Source organism: Caretta caretta, chromosome 4 (genome assembly GCF_965140235.1).
Source record: "Caretta caretta isolate rCarCar2 chromosome 4, rCarCar1.hap1, whole genome shotgun sequence".
In the NCBI taxonomy this organism is placed as follows: domain Eukaryota; kingdom Metazoa; phylum Chordata; order Testudines; family Cheloniidae; genus Caretta; species Caretta caretta.
The window spans coordinates 95,116,869-95,132,789 of record NC_134209.1 but is presented as its reverse complement, the minus strand read 5'-3'; the positions used below and the strand labels follow the sequence as shown (position 1 = coordinate 95,132,789).

The 15,921-nt window shown below is 42.1% G+C and overlaps 1 protein-coding gene across 6 annotated transcripts in view; it reads right to left on the bottom strand.

Annotated features, from left to right (window-relative positions):
• Positions 1-690: 690 nt before the first annotated feature.
• Positions 691-15,921, bottom strand: part of FGL1 (fibrinogen like 1) — a 54,247-nt gene continuing 39,016 nt past the window's right edge. For 4 of the 6 annotated variants that reach the window (XM_075127880.1, XM_048848165.2, XM_048848164.2 and 1 more), the window contains 3 exons: positions 15,182-15,369; positions 10,833-10,956; positions 691-1,677 (listed from right to left, as the gene is read on the bottom strand). In XM_075127880.1, the coding sequence (XP_074983981.1) occupies positions 1,633-1,677; positions 10,833-10,956; positions 15,182-15,369 (357 nt within the window). In that variant the 3' untranslated portion in view covers positions 691-1,632. Of the gene's footprint in view, positions 1,678-10,112; positions 10,957-15,181; positions 15,370-15,921 lie in introns of those variants that run through there. The other 2 variants (XM_048848168.2, XM_048848169.2) reach the window with 1 other exon arrangement.

Here is a 15,921-nt window from a genome sequence, read left to right as displayed (position 1 = left end):
GCCTGAATATCTATATCCTAACAGGGGGCATTGGGCAGGGGAGACATGTGGGGCGGTCACGTGTCCTCCCCTTTGGATTGTGTAGGGTGACCAGATGTCCTGATTTTATAGGGACAGTCCCAATATTCAGGGCTTTTTCATATATAGGCACCTATTCCTCCCCACCTCCTGTCCCGATTTTTCACACTTTTTATCTGGTCACCCTAAGATTGTGCCCTCCCCCCCAACTAGGGGGAGGCAAGAGTTGTCTATGCCTTAATAGTGCACAAGGCTAAACAACTGAGCCTTGCATTGCATCACTGGCCAAACGAGGAGGATTGACAACCCCCCTTTGCCCAAATCGGCCATCACCAAGACACATCTCCTGTGATTAATTTCTAACCCAGGTCCATAAAACATACTAACAATATAAATACATTATTCTTTAAATATTTCCTATACATATCTTTTTCAATGATTATGAATCTTAACAAGTTATGAGATTTCTATAGGTACCTTACATGTTACTCTTTGTGCATAAATATTCTGTAAGACATATTTGGTGTAGTAAGTTTATGAGGTCTGAGGTGGAAGATGTTTGCAAAGAATAGGGGACTCTTTACCAAGGGATTTCTGTGTCACAGGACCAATGCCATATGTTTCTGTATAGTAAATCTGCAGCTTCCTTATCCTCCTAAAAATCAGATATCATTTGTTGGGTTTTTTTAATTTATTTTCTGTCAGGCAGGACATCTTTCATAGTAAATAGCTCCATTTGTACGTTTCCCCAACATCCACTTAAAACAGATGTGACACTATTGCAGAATCCATGACAACTTAGTGGTTATGGTGCTTTAATAAATCTCTAATGGCAGGAGCCTAATTTCAGCTCATTTCACAGAGATTTCATAACATAACATAACATCCCTTCTATTGCTATGGGAATGTAGCCATTTTTTAAGAGTTGTTTTCAATTCTTCAAGAATGTTCCAGTAATCAGTACTAGATACACAGGAGTGATTCATAAGAGAAAAAGACACAGACAGTGAGAGTTAAATATAAGACAAATAATATTACATCATTATGGACACATTAATATGGGATCCTTAGGATCTGAGTCTGGTGGTCTGAAGATCCCAATGCAACAGTGAGGCAGTAAGACATCAATATCTAAGTTTTAAAATATCCACTAATTTGTGGTGCCTGTTTTGAGATCTCCAAGTTGAGCTCCAGATGAACTGAAACACCCCAAAAGTGTGGGGAATTAAAGCCAAGAAACTTTTTCTCCAATCTTCAGCTGTAGTGGAGCAGCACTTAACCCAGCTGAAGAGGGATACAGGCAGTTTAAAGCCACCATTGTGCTCCTCAGGTCTTTGGGCCACTGAGGTACTGTTCCTGTCCCTGCTGTGAATTAGAGAAGCCTGAAAAGGATGTTTGGCCATCTGGGGAGCCCTTACCCTGCACTTTTCCCCTGGTGACATGCACTGTGCCAGCAGCTGGGCTGAGAACTGGCCTGAGGCTCTGACCCTTTCAAAGGAACATCACAGGATGTTAGTGGGGTAGCAGTGTGTAAGGGGGAGAGTTAGCGGAAGTAATTCTAGGCAGCCAGTGGGGCTTCAGAGAAAAATCTTTGCAGGAAAGCTATAGGTCAAATTATGGCAGGAACTTCCTCTCTCTCCTCAGTGCACCACTCTCTCCCTAAAAAATAAACAAACAGGGCACTATGTTAGGTTTCTGACTGTAGGAAGAGGTTAGAAGGCAGATTTCTAATGGATCTATGCCTCCTACTCCACTTAATTCATGCTGATTTATGATTTCCATTCTTTCACTCTCCAAAGAGTTTAACAATTTGAAGGGAAAGGAAAACTATTAGAATAACTGCTAGTTCATAAACATTGAGACATTTCTCACAAAGGATGATTAAAGAGAGGGCTTTTTTGCTTGGCGTATTGCTGGTAGCTAGGATAGTGTTCTTTGTTCAATCATGAATGACCCAGCAAAACCCTTATTATTTCTTTGATTGTTCTTTATTTGGGTTGTATAATTTGTATCAAGTGAAACAAATTCATTCTGCTCTGTGTTGTGGTTCCTATCTAATGATTGAACAAATACACTGATCTTTGTTCTACAATCATGCATGAATACTAGTCTGCTCCAGGACATGTTCAAACCTGTAGAGGAAACAAGTTAATACTAACAGGCAATGCCAGGCACAGCAAGGAACACTTAGCAGCTTGTGATTTCACTTCCAAATTGTACTTTAAAAAAAAAAATCCATCTGAACTTGTTCTTTAAAATTAAAGGTTTTACTTATTTGATAAGAAACATGGGATCACATTTGAGTTAAAAACACTTTACTCATACATTTTAATACAGTCCGCATTGATTATAGACAAAGAAAAACATGGAAATGGGGGAGGGGGAATTATATTTTATTTGCATAATGCCACCAATATACCAGGCGCTTTTCAAGCAGCTAGGAGGACAAGATCCTGGCCCTCAGGAGGTTACAATCCAAATAAACAATGTGCAAACGCATGAAAAAATATGCAGAAAGAGGGTTGCCTTGTGTAACCGGGTTGTACATCAATCTAGAGTACGTTTCCTCATGAGATTTCCAAAAGGGGAAGGGAAATGGCTTTTTCTGCCACTTTTGCATTCAAATGTTAGGAATATGTCCTAGCTCAGCTGACGAGTATTTGCAAAAAGAAACGGAGTACTTGTCACACATCCGATGAAGTGAGCTGTAGCTCACAAAAACTTATGCTCAAATAAATTGGTTAGTCTCTAAGGTGCCACAAGTCCTCCTTTTCTTTTTGCGAATACAGACTAACACGGCTGCTACTCTGAAACCTGATGAGTGTTGTTCGCATTCTCATAAGTTGATTTATCCTACATAAGCCTTGATTTATCATAAGCCTTGATTTATCCTACAACAAGCTCAAGAAAACTGCTGAAGATTTTATCAGCAAGTTTGGGAGCAATCTATTTTTTTCCTGCTAGAGAATTTACTATTTAAGCCTTCCATGTCTTATATTTACATTAAGTGCAATTAGATCAGCCTCAGTAGGGCTTCTTTGAATGCATTAAGTAATCTTCCTTCCTTTTTCCTCTCCAAAATACTAAGGGTAATTTCACTGTTATCTGTAATATCATTCATGGCTTGGCAGAGAATGAACCCTCCTCAACTCAGGCTTCTGAAAGGAATTTGAGAATTCCCACAGGAAAGAATGCGTTTCTAACATCTCTAGAAACCTATCTTTTTGTTTGGAAAACCAAGCGTTCATCTTCACTCTACTGATTCAGACTTATAGAGTGTGCATGAGGAAGATGCAGGATCACTTTGAGTTTAATGAGAAAATTGGCTAGAAATAACTACTGGAGGCTCTCTTTTGTTGTTGAATATATCATATTGTACACATGTACACATGATACTAAACTGGGAGGAGTGGTAGATACGCTGGAGGGGAGGGATAGGATACAGAAGGACCTAGACAAATTGGAGGATTGGGCCAAAAGAAATCTGATGAGGTTCAATAAGGATAAGTGCAGGGTCCTGCACTTAGGACGGAAGAACCCAATGCACAGCTACAGACTAGGGACCGAATGGCTAGGCAGCAGTTCTGCGGAAAAGGACCTAGGGGTGACAGTGGACGAGAAGCTGGATATGAGTCAGCAGTGTGCCCTTGTTGCCAAGAAGGCCAATGGCATTTTGGGATGTATAAGTAGGGGCATAGCGAGCAGATCGAGGGACGTGATCGTTCCCCTCTATTCGACATTGGTGAGGCCTCATCTGGAGTACTGTGTCCAGTTTTGGGCCCCACACTTCAAGAAGGATGTGGATAAATTGGAGAGAGTCCAGCAAAGGGCAACAAAAATGATTAGGGGTCTGGAACACATGAGTTATGAGGAGAGGCTGAGGGAGCTGGGATTGTTTAGCCTGCAGAAGAGAAGAATGAGGGGGGATTTGATAGCTGCTTTCAACTACCTGAAAGGGGGTTCCAAAGAGGATGGCTCTAGATTGTTCTCAATGGTATCAGATGACAGAACGAGGAGTAATGGTCTCAAGCTGCAGTGGGGGAGGTTTAGATTGGATATTAGGAAAAACTTTTTCACTAAGAGGGTGGTGAAACACTGGAATGCGTTACCTAGGGAGGTGGTAGAATCTCCTTCCTTAGAGGTTTTTAAGGTCAGGCTTGACAAAGCCCTGGCTGGGATGATTTAACTGGGAATTGGTCCTGCTTCGAGCAGGGGGTTGGACTAGATGACCTTCTGGGGTCCCTTCCAACCCTTATATTCTATGATTCTATGATTCTATGTGTATCTTCCTGTCTTCTGTGGATTTTCTATGTGACTGAACTGTTCTACACTAGTATGCTGAAAATGCATCCAGTCCTGTGACTGGATCTTTTAAAATATTTTTTTTAATTGCTACTAAAGCATAAGTTTAAAACCCATTGTAGAATTTAAGCTAAAGTTTATACTGCAGCATAGAGATGCATATGAACCACATCTCATTTATTTATAGGCTTTCTTCCAGCCCTCATCAGCCTGGTATCTGAATGCCACACATTTGTGTATCTACTCTCAGCAGACCCTGTGAAGTTAAAGTAAATGTCACACCTGTTTTACAGGGGTTCAATGTCACACAGTGAATCCATGAGAGAGCCTGGAACAGAATCTAGATCTCTTTATCCCCAGTCTGTTGCCTTAATCACAACACCTTCCTTCTTTATTTCCCAGTGTATAGTGTGTGACCCGAGAAGGAATTTAAATAGTGAATAGCACTGAGCGGGGCAGGACACTGGCCACCAAGTAAAACCATGGAGAGATACATGAATCCCCTGGGATTGTTGCAAGAACTTTCATAGTAGCGGCACAGGAGCCAGCAAAGAGAGCTGAGATCAGGGGAGTTTGATTGGAAACCTGCTGGAGGAGAAGGGAGGCAAGCCCCTGTTTCTTAGTGGCAGAGTGTGTGTTCTCAAGAGTGTCTGCTTGCTTGCTAGATTGCTTTCAGTTTGCAAAGTGTGGTAAGGGGCAGTGTGTTGTGAGAAAAGGATCACAGCTGAGCTTTGATTAGGGGACCAGGCTTTCCTAATCAGCAGGCCTATAAAGGCAGCCAACTGGTCAGTCAGCAGCACATGAGCCAGAAAACAACCGAAAACAGGGGAATTTGGAAGGGAAGCTGCAGGGGGGATTTTGTGTGCAGTGTGGGTTATCTGTTGACAGAAGCTTTGGATGGGAGGCCATGCCTGTTACAGAGGCAGCAGGGGTAGTAACCCCAAGAATGGACAAGACAATGAAGATGGAGGATGTACATTATTCTGGAGAGGGTACCTGAAAGATGCTTCATTTGTATGATGTGCTGCCTGATAGAGCTGATGGAAGAGAAGATCTGAGGTTTTGAAATGCAGGTAGAAACTATGGTTGAGTTTTGAAGGGGATTTAAGCTGATGATGAAGGAAAGGCCAGAAGAGGTTGAAGGGGAAAACTCAAGACTTGCAGATGGAAGCTGGACTGGACAACTGTGAGGATAGACTGCTGGATGAATTAAGTGGCCAGTGGAAACATGTGCTTACAAGAACCAGTCAGAGGAAAAGATCAGCAAACACAGGAGACAGAGCCAAGGAATAGGTTTGCTGAATTGGAAAATGAAGGGGAGAGAGAGTCACTAACAGAAGATGGGAGATCAAGGAAGAGTGGCTAGCCCTACAAAAAGAAGGGCAGAGACAATGGAGATAACCAGAGTTCAGAGCTACAGGAAGACAGAGGATGACTCTCAGAAGATTGGTTTCAGAGGAACAGCCGTGTTAGTCTGTATTCGCAAAAAGAAAAAAGAAAAGGAGTACTTGTGGCACCTTAGAGACTAACCAATTTATTTGAGCATGAGCTTTCGTGAGCTGTAGCTCACGAAAGCTCATGCTCAAATAAATTGGTTAGTCTCTAAGGTGCCACAAGTACTCCTTTTCTTTTTTCTTTTCTCAGAAGATTGCAAGTGAGAACAGAAGACAAAAAGATTTGCATCCAGAAGGGGCAAGGTTGGAGAATCACACCAATACCAGGAATTCAAGAGCAATGAATAAGTAATAACCACTACAGAAGATCCACATTATTGCCTGGAAACTTCTTGGGAGCCAATCAGGAACCATGGGGCTGCTGTCTATCAAACTCTTGAGGCAGAACTTCCTGTGGTCTGTGTCCACAGCAGGACATGGGATGTGTAGTGCAAATTGGTTACAGCTGCTGTTGGATGGCAGCCTGGAGCTTTCAGTTGCCTAGGAGCTCTACTAGCCCGAGTTCTAGACTTCTGGGGCCTTACACTGAGGATAGGATGGAGATTAAAGATAATCTAGGTATAGCCCACCACCTAAATGAATATGTGGCCTCAGTTCTTAAGAATGAAGAGCCTGGGCACAGTAGCAGGGTGTCTAATGAGAAAGAAGATAAGTAAAAATTACAAGATCCAAGGTGGAAGCCAAACTCAAACAACTTAATGGGACCAAATTGGAAGCTGTGGATTGTCTTAATCTAAGAATATTAAAAGACCTGGCACATGAAATTACAAGACCAATAGCAAGGATGTTTAATGAATCTGTAAACTATGGGCCATACCCCACTGGAGAACTGCAAATATAGTACCTATATTTATGAAAAGGGTGGTCGGGGAGAAAGTGGTATGGGAAACTATAGTTTGACCTGAATTGTATGCAAGGTCTTAGAACAAATTTTGAAAGACAGAGAAGGTAAGGATAGAGAGGTAAACAGTAACTGGGATAAAATACAACATGCTTTTACAATGGATAGCTCATACCAGACCAACCTGATCTCTTTCTTTGAGAAGACAACTGATTTTCTAGACAAAGGAAATGCAGTAGATTTTAAGCTATTTGAATTTCAGGAAATCAATTGATACAGTTTCACATGGGAAATTATTAGTTAAATTGGAGAAGATGGGGATTAATATAAGAATCGAAAGGTGGATAAGGAACTGGTTAAAGAGGACACTACAGTGGGTCATAATGAAAGGTGAACTGTCAGGCTGGAGAGAAGTTACTAGAGGAGTTCCTCAGGGATCAATGTTGGGACCAATTTTATTTAACATTTTCATTCATTACCTTGGCACAAAAAGTGGGAGTGTGCTAATAAAATTTGCAAATGAGACAAGGTGACGTGGTGTTGCAATTATGGAGGAGGACCAGAATATCATAAAAAAAGATTTGGATAACCTTGAAAACTGGAGTAATAGAAAGGGGGTGAAACTTAATAGTGCAAGGTTATGCATTTAGGGACTAACAACAAGAATTTTTTCTTATAACCTGGGGACATAACAGTTGGAAGTGAAAGAGGAGGAGAAAAACCTGGATGTATTGGTTGATCACAGGATGACTATGAGCTGCCAATGTTATGGGGCCATGGAAAAAGTCAGATGCAATCCTCGGATGCATCAGACGAGGTATTTCCAGTAGAAATAGGGAAGCGTTATTACCATTATACAAGGCACTGATGAGACCTCATCTGGAATACTGTGCGCAACTCTCTTAAACATGGACAAGCAAAGAAATTCAAAGTAGAACAGGTTTCAGAGTAACAGCTGTGTTAGTCTGTATTCGCAAAAAGAAAAGGAGTACTTGTGGCACCTTAGAGACTAACCAATTTATTTGAGCATGAGCTTTCGTGAGCTGTAGCTCACTTCATCGGATGCATACCGTGGAAACTGCAGCAGACTTTATATACACACAGAGATCATGAAACAATACCTCCTCCCACCCCACTGTCCTGCTGGTAATAGCTTATCTAAAGTGATCATCAAGTTGGGCCATTTCCAGCACAAATCCAGGTTTTCTCACCCTCCAACCCCCCACAGGTGCAGAGAAAGGCTACTAGGATGGTCAGAGGAATAGAGAATCTCCTTTATGAGATGAGGTGCAAGGAGCTTGATTTGTTTAGCCTAATGAAATTAAGGCTGAGGGGAGATATAATTGCTCTCTATAAACACATCAGAGGGATAAACACAAGGGAGGGAGCAGAGTTAAGAGCCAATGTTGGCACAAGAAAACTTGGATATAAACTGGCCATCAACAGTTTAGGCTTGAAATTAGGTGAAGGTTTCTAACCATTAGAGCAGGGGTCTCAAACTCAAATGAGCACGAGGGCCACATGAGGACTAGTACATTGGCCTGAGGGCCGCATCACTGACCCTGCTGCCCCGGCCCTGCCCCCATTCCAACCCCTTCCCCGAAATAAATTCTTACAGCTGTTCAGTTGAAAAGCTCTAGTATGTCCATGTTTTGGAATAGGAACTTGAAAAATACAAGCCAGGGATGTATCTTTTGCTTATCCTTGAAAAAACCCCCACCCAAATCTGGCCAAATTATAAACTTTTGAAAACTCTCAGTTTACACATGCTCAGCAGAGACTTAGACTTTTGCAGCTCAGTTCTCTAATGACTCAGTTTGCCTTGGGCATACTACATCTTAGGGCTACTGGGGCAGAGTAGAACTTTGCCTGAAATTGCTGCTTCTGGCTGTGAGAGTGGAAGTAAGGACTGAGAGCAGGAAGGCTGTCTCTCCCGTGCTCATGAGCACTCCCCTGCAAACCCCCAGGCAGTATGGAGACAGAAATTTCCTGACTTGAATGCTGAAGGGACAAGAGCCAGATTGGGGGGACACAAGAGAGAGTAGAGTGGAACAAGGACACTGGCTGGGCAGAGACTTGGAGTGAAAGCCAGGGGCGGGGAGGGACGCTACACTGAGATTGGATGAGGAGCTGGGGGTGGGAAATGGGACTGAGTGAGCAAGGAAACTGGGACAAGGAGCCTGGGTCGGGGAAGACTGTGGCTTGGACGGGGAGCCTGGATGTGACTGGGCAAGGACAATGGGAATGGAGCGAGGATTCTGGGAGGATCTAGACTGGGACTAGTTAGGAAAGGATCTGCAAGGAGGGGGAGAGCCAGGACTGGAAAAGGAACAGGCTAAAGGGACAAGTGGTAGAAGGGGGCAGTCTTGTTGAGGTGAGGGGGTCACAAGGGTCTGTTACCTGTAAAGCATGCTATACGTCAGAATTTAGACTGAAAGTCAAGATTCTGAAGACTCGGCATTCCTCTGCTGTCTGCAAATATCTGTGAAACCCTCTGGAAAAGGGAGTGTTCCATTCCCCCTCTAGTCATTAGTTCACGTAGAAGATAACCTACTGCTACTATCAGTTACTCCGTGAGCTCAAGTGGCAGAAGTCTGTGCTATGGATCTAAAGGTTCCAACCCTGCTGGGTGTCATGATGGAAATGGGTTCAGCTTTTCTTTAAAATTACACACAAAAACTACGTTAAAAGAATGTTACGTTTGCTAAAGCAAGCACTCAAAAGCTAGGAAGTGCCAGAATTAAAGTTGCCCATGTAACCTTAATTTGGCTCCCCTGTGCGTATGTATTATGATACAGTCTTTAATTACAGGATCATACATTATATTTTCCACTGGACCCCTGCCCCATTCAGTGCACAGCATGTCCACTCATAGGTGCTGGAACTAAGGGTGCAGCATGGTTTGAAATGGTGTCAATCACATACAGAGTTTACAGTTTGGTTCAATGGCTCTCAGCACCCTCAGTATACAAATTGCTCCAGAACCATTAATTTTGGATGCTCAATTTGAAACAACTAGGACCTGATTTTTCAGAGTGCTTTGAGTTATATAGCACTCTGTATGTTCAAAGCACAGCTCCCATTGACTTCAGTTGCAGCTGTGAGTGCCCAAGTCAGGCACCCAGAAAATGAGGAACCCACAATTAGTGGCCATCTGTGAAAAGTTTGGTTTAAGTGACTTGCTCACATCACATAGGAACTATATGGTAGCAGTAGGGATAGAACCCAATTTTCCAGGGCAGCACGAAAGGGCCTTAACCACAAGACCATCCTTTTTCTTCATTCAAGCTACTGCCTCATTCACTACACATCTTTCAACTTCTGCAGCAAATGACACAGGACTCCTACATACAACACCTTCATTCTACACAACCAGGATTAATTCCCAGAAACAGTCCATTCTGTGCACTAAACGAGGCGCCTATAACATGATTTTAATGTCATTTTTATGTGTAATATATAGTCACATTGCTTTTTAGGACAATAGAGTGAATCTATTTTGTAATTTTTCCATTAAATCCTATTTATTGTGCATAGATTTCGATATAGATGGTTTCCAAATGAAAAAAGTCCAAAATAGTGTGGGCCAAGTTGGCACCCCCTCCTGTACCCCATTCTCCAGAAGGCACAGAAGGTACAAATTGCACCTGTGTACCAGCCTAGTCTCTTGTGTCCTAGGAAAGGACAGGTGATTCCCACTGCTGTCGTTCCTCAGAGGTTCTAGCATTGTAGGCTGCTTTGAATTCCACTGGGGATTCCAAAGGAACCTCACCAGCAGAGGCTACAATAGCACTGCACTCCTCCTTCCTGACCAATACCGCTCGCTTTTGGGGAAGTCCTGGCCCCCCTTGTGCCTGTCAGTCAAGTGGAAGTTCCCCCTTCTTCTAGGGATCTACTGCTAAGTATTCTACATGGGTGAAAGTTGCCATAAACCCTGGGTGAATGTTGACCGGTCTCTTTAGCAATCCCATACAAGTTATTTGTATCTCCAGGCTCAAGGCCAGATTCTATTCTCATTTATACCCATATAACACCACTGATTTTAATGAAGTTATTCCAGATTTATACAGGCATAAATGAGGCAGGGGAGCGGGGCTGGTGGAGGGAGAAATCTGCCCATCTGGCTTAATTTGAATGGATTTGCTAAAAGATTAACTGGATGAATTATATTAACTAGATATTTAAACAACATTGGGTTCAAAGTCTGCTGGTCTGACCTTCATAACAACAGATTTCAGAGAATACCACCACCCATGCCATGTGTACCAAACAATTCCATTGTCTGTCTTTGCTGTATAAGGTCCTTTGTAGTACACACCATTCAGGTTGGAAGAGTGACACCTGGTGGGAAAGAAGGGGAAAACAAAAATAAGACATTCATGTTAATTAAACAAATCTGTTTTGTCTAAAAGCTTCAGGGATTTGTAGTTGTTGCATGAGCCAAAAAAATCACTATGTTGATGACAGTCTAGTTTGACAGCTGCAGGAATCTGTATTCATGGGGCTCAATGCCACTAAACAATAAAGGCTAAATTAGGGCACAATTTCAAGGGTTCTTAGCGGCTCCAAAACAAAAAATCCTTTGTTCCTTGACTCCATTCCTTTAACACCATTAGTTCCCTGACATTTTGCCTGCTAATCTGCTTCATTAGAGAATGTTTCCAGACTTGTTAAGATCATACCTAGCAACAAGGGTATGTGGCAATGAAAACTTTGTGAAAGGAACGTGGCATTGTTCCTCTGTTTGTTGTTTTGGAGCAATTGCTCTAAATCCTGCATTTACTGCTAACAGTTGGAGTTTCACATGCAAAAATAAGAATAATCACCATCAGCTCAGCTATTAAACTACTGATTTCATATTTGTTGGAAAAATATGAAATCTCTCTACAAGTTAAATATAGCCATTCTGGCCATCCTCCAATAGCTGGATCATCTGAGTTGCCATTTCAATTGGCATCCTTCTCTGGCTCTCTAATACATTGCAACAGTATAAGTTACATTTGTAACTGTCAAAGAAATACTTTGCTATGCTACAGCCCCTCTCCCTCATTAATTTTGTTTCCATGAAGAAGAAGGAATGATTGTGATTATATAGACATTTAAACATTTTTTTTTGCAGGATATTGTAGTGAATCTGTTTAGCTATAGCTCCAATACTAGATTATAACAACTGTTGGGTTGGTATTTTGTTGTTATTAGTAGCTAGTTGTCACACATTATGATGGATTTTAGAAAGCTGACTTTAGGTAGAATTCAAACAGAAAACAATCTAGAATGAGCTTTAAGGATATAACTATTGGCAAATGTTAGTCTCTCTAGGTATGTTTGCACATGTTTACACTCAACAGTTACAAAGAACTGAAATAGAAGCAATAATAATAAAAGCCATATATTAAAATTCTTATTTAGCTGGTTGTTCGTTGCAAACACTTTTTAAAAATTGAATCATGCCATATACCAGCTGAAAGTTTATGACCTGCAGATATAAAAGGTGGTTTTGATTTTCAAAAGGATAAACTGATGACGGAACTGACATGCTCAATATGTCGTACACTTTCCTTACTGGGTAGGCATTTGTTTACTTTGCACTACTCACTCAAGCACAAACTTCCTCAGCAAAGGCATAGAGGGTAACAGGTGGTGACTAGCTACTGGACTTCTTTACTGACTCCTTTACTGCATTTCCTTCTTTTGGAGGAAATGGACACAAGTGGATTTTTTTTGAAAGTACCATGAGCCAAGAATAACAACTCTTAAATTGGTGCTGGGGAGCAAAAAAAGCACAATAACAAAACTACACAAATACTGTGTAACAGTCTGGACACTGAAATAACTAGACATGCAGAAGAAACACAACTGGCATATGATTTATTGATTACATATGTTAAGTACTCAGCTCATACAAAATAAAAAGTAATAAAGGTATGCTTTTTTTAAAGTTACACTGCCAAACCTGGCAGGCTCATGTACACACCTCAGAAGTAGCCTGTTTCCATTCCTATTGTCTCCTGATCCCTTAATTTTTTTAAGGCAAAAATTGCATTTCAATAGATTTTAAATAGAAAAACAAATTCCTACCCAGCTGGGAGACTCTATATAACCCAATCCAGAGCACTGGTTCTCCCCCAATCCATGATTGCTAATGTGAGCATGACAAATGAGTGCTCTCAGTGCTTTCATTTCACTCTGCCTGCTTGCTTTGTTCTTTTGTGTGGGCAGAATACCGATATTTGCAAGCATTCTGCTGAGTGTTTCAGTGTTCACTTCAGTAGTAAGTGCTTACTCAACAAAATGGCAGAATCATGGAAGTGGGGTAACTTCATGAGCAGCTTTCATCTTTAATCCAGAGCATAGTTGCTACAAGACAGTATTATCACTTTAAGAGAGCGAAAGACCCACAGCTAATAGAAACCTGCACCGCAAGAGCTAGCTATCTGTGGTATTTATATGATATGAATCATAATAGTATATTAGATACAAAGAGCTGTCAAATCCTGTCATGCAGCTATTTCCACAAAAGTATAATGCTTTTGCCTGAGCTATCAGACATAATAAGAGATTTGTTTTGAGGAAAATGGACTCAGTTGACTAATAGTCATTGGTGATTCATCATACGTGAGAGCTGTGATACGTTATCACAATCCTATGTAATTTTAGGGTTGGAGGTTCATTTAATTGGGAACAGGATCACAACTGATTTTTTTTTCTATATCTATAATTGTAGCTTTAAGTAGCACTGAAACTCAGTCCACAAGTGGTTTTGTGTACCCACAAAAAGGAATACCCAATTCCTTGCACTATCCATTATGTTGATTCTCCTTCCTTAGCATATGCTAAAAGATAAAATTAATTTTGAAACAAACCTATGAGGTGGCTACAGGTAATGAGATCAGCCTAACTTATCTCAGTCCTCTCAAAGAAAGTGGTATTGAATTTTGGGAAGTGAGGGGTTAAAAAGGGAGACAAAGGGTGACACAGAGAGAGACACACACATTGGAGCTGATCCTGCCTGGCAATTCTTCCCAAGTGAACTGAGATTGCATTGTGATAATATGCTTCTTTGAACTGCATTTTATAGCTATATATTGCATAATTATATTGCATAATTGCACCTTGCAGCTATATTTATCTTATTATTCAAGTGAACCTATATAGATAGTTGCCCATATATTCAAGGCCAAGGTTATTTATCATTTATGTTCAATCTTCTGCGTCACCTTGCATGCACAAGTATAAGAAATGTTACATTTTAAAAACTTTGACTTCATCATCTTTAAGGAAGTTTCCTTCTCAGAATAATCGCTCTGAGAACAACCACTAATTAAGGGGGTGCATTCCTTTCTTGATGAATGGACAATGAGCTTGAGACCCTGTGAAGTGGGGTGAAAAATGGTTCCCCTAACATTAGGCATCTATTAACTCAACCACTAGCACTAACTTGTCATAGACTGCACAAATGTCACATCTGGTCTAGCTAAATACTGGGAAAATGCAAGAATGGGAAGCAGTGGTGATGTGTGTTCAAGATGACTTGTTTTAATGAAAGTTAGAGACCTTAAAGAGAATCTGTACATTGGAGATAGAATAGATACGGAATGACAGCAAGTGAGAATTTGGAATGCAAACCCCAGCACATAGTAAATCCCTTCTGTCAGTCCAGTGCAAGCTAGAGATGGTGTGATACAGGGGTATCAGGCAAGGAGTTCGTTCAAGGGTCAGACTCAGTCATGTGGGCAAGTGCTGAGGTGTCTGTGATAGGGGTCAATGACAGATTACCCAATTACAATTAATTATACTAATCCAGGGGTGGGCAAACTTTTTGGCCTGAGGGCCACATTGGGGTTCTGAAACTGTATGGAGGGCCGAGTAGGGAAGGCTGTGCCTCCCCAAACAGCCTGGCCCCCATCCCCTATCTGCCCCCTCCCACTTCCTACCCCCTATCTGCCCCCCCCGACCCATCCAACTCCCCCTGCTCCTTGTCCCCTGACCGCCCTCCCGGGACCCTACCCCCTGTCCAACACCCCTCCTCCCTGTCCCCTGACAGTCCCGATCCCTATCCACACCCCCACCTCCTGACAGGCCCCTCAGGACTCCCACACCTATCCAACCCCCCTGCTCCCTGTCCCCTGACTGCCCCCACCCAGAACCTCCGCCCCATCCAACCACCCCCTGCTCCCTGTCTCCTGACTGCCTCCAGGGACCCTCTGCCCCTTATCCAGCCACCCCTTCCCGTTCCCGGCCTTTTTACCATGCCGCTCAGAGCAGCAGGACTGGCAGCTGCGCCACCCGTGCTGCCTGTTAGGTGCTTGCAGCCCCGCCGCCCAGAGCGCTGGCACGGCGAGCTGAGGCTGCGGGGGATGGGGGACAGCAGGGGAGGGGCCAGGGATAGCCTTCCTGGCCAGAAGCTCAAGGGCTGGGCAGGATAGTCCAGCGGGCCGGATGAGGCCCACGGGCAGTAGTTTGCTCACCTCTGTACTAATCCCACCTAATATTGTATGTTTCTACATCATATGTAATCAGGAGATATCATAATCACTAGTATTGGTACTCTCATGAAATACCTGACCTGTTAAACCACCAGCCAGCTGTCTCCTCCTCAGCACAGTTCCCTTCATAGTTGTCATTGTCTCTGTCTCGTGTACTAAATTTCATTCCTCGGTGATCAGCCCACCATTTCACTTCAGGGTGAAACCCCCCAGTTAGGGAGTCACCAGCTGTGCCAGAGTATTCACCACAGCTCAGCTGGTATGAGCTCTAATGAAAAATGGAGAGAGAAAAATTAGACTAATCTCTGGGTGTTATTAACAAATATGGGTATTAACTAGGAAATATACACATTCCATTCACTGTTATTTAATATAAACTCAGAAATGGCATGTCATTTAGCTCTTGCCATTTAAACACAGTGTAAAAGGCAATTGGGATGATGCTCAGTAAGACAAAAGAATTTTCAAGAACTTTAAATACGTGTTTAAAAGCAGGCTTTTAGGATTCAATTCTGCAAGGTGCTGAAGGGCTTCTGTTAGCCATTGAATGCTTTTAACTCCTACTGCCTCCAAAACAATTGGATTTTACTTTAGTGGCTGTTTAGGGTAAACATATGTACTCATATGCTTAAAATTAGCCACATAGTTAAGTACCTTGCTGAATCAAGGCCTTTGTTAACAAAGAATATTCTCTGTGATTTACCCTTTAACAGAGCTAATTTTGCTTAATAAAAACTTCATCTTATGTTGAACATTTTCATGTCAAAAAATCTTTGTAACCAACATCATTAATAACATCAGCAAAGTTCTATGAAAACTG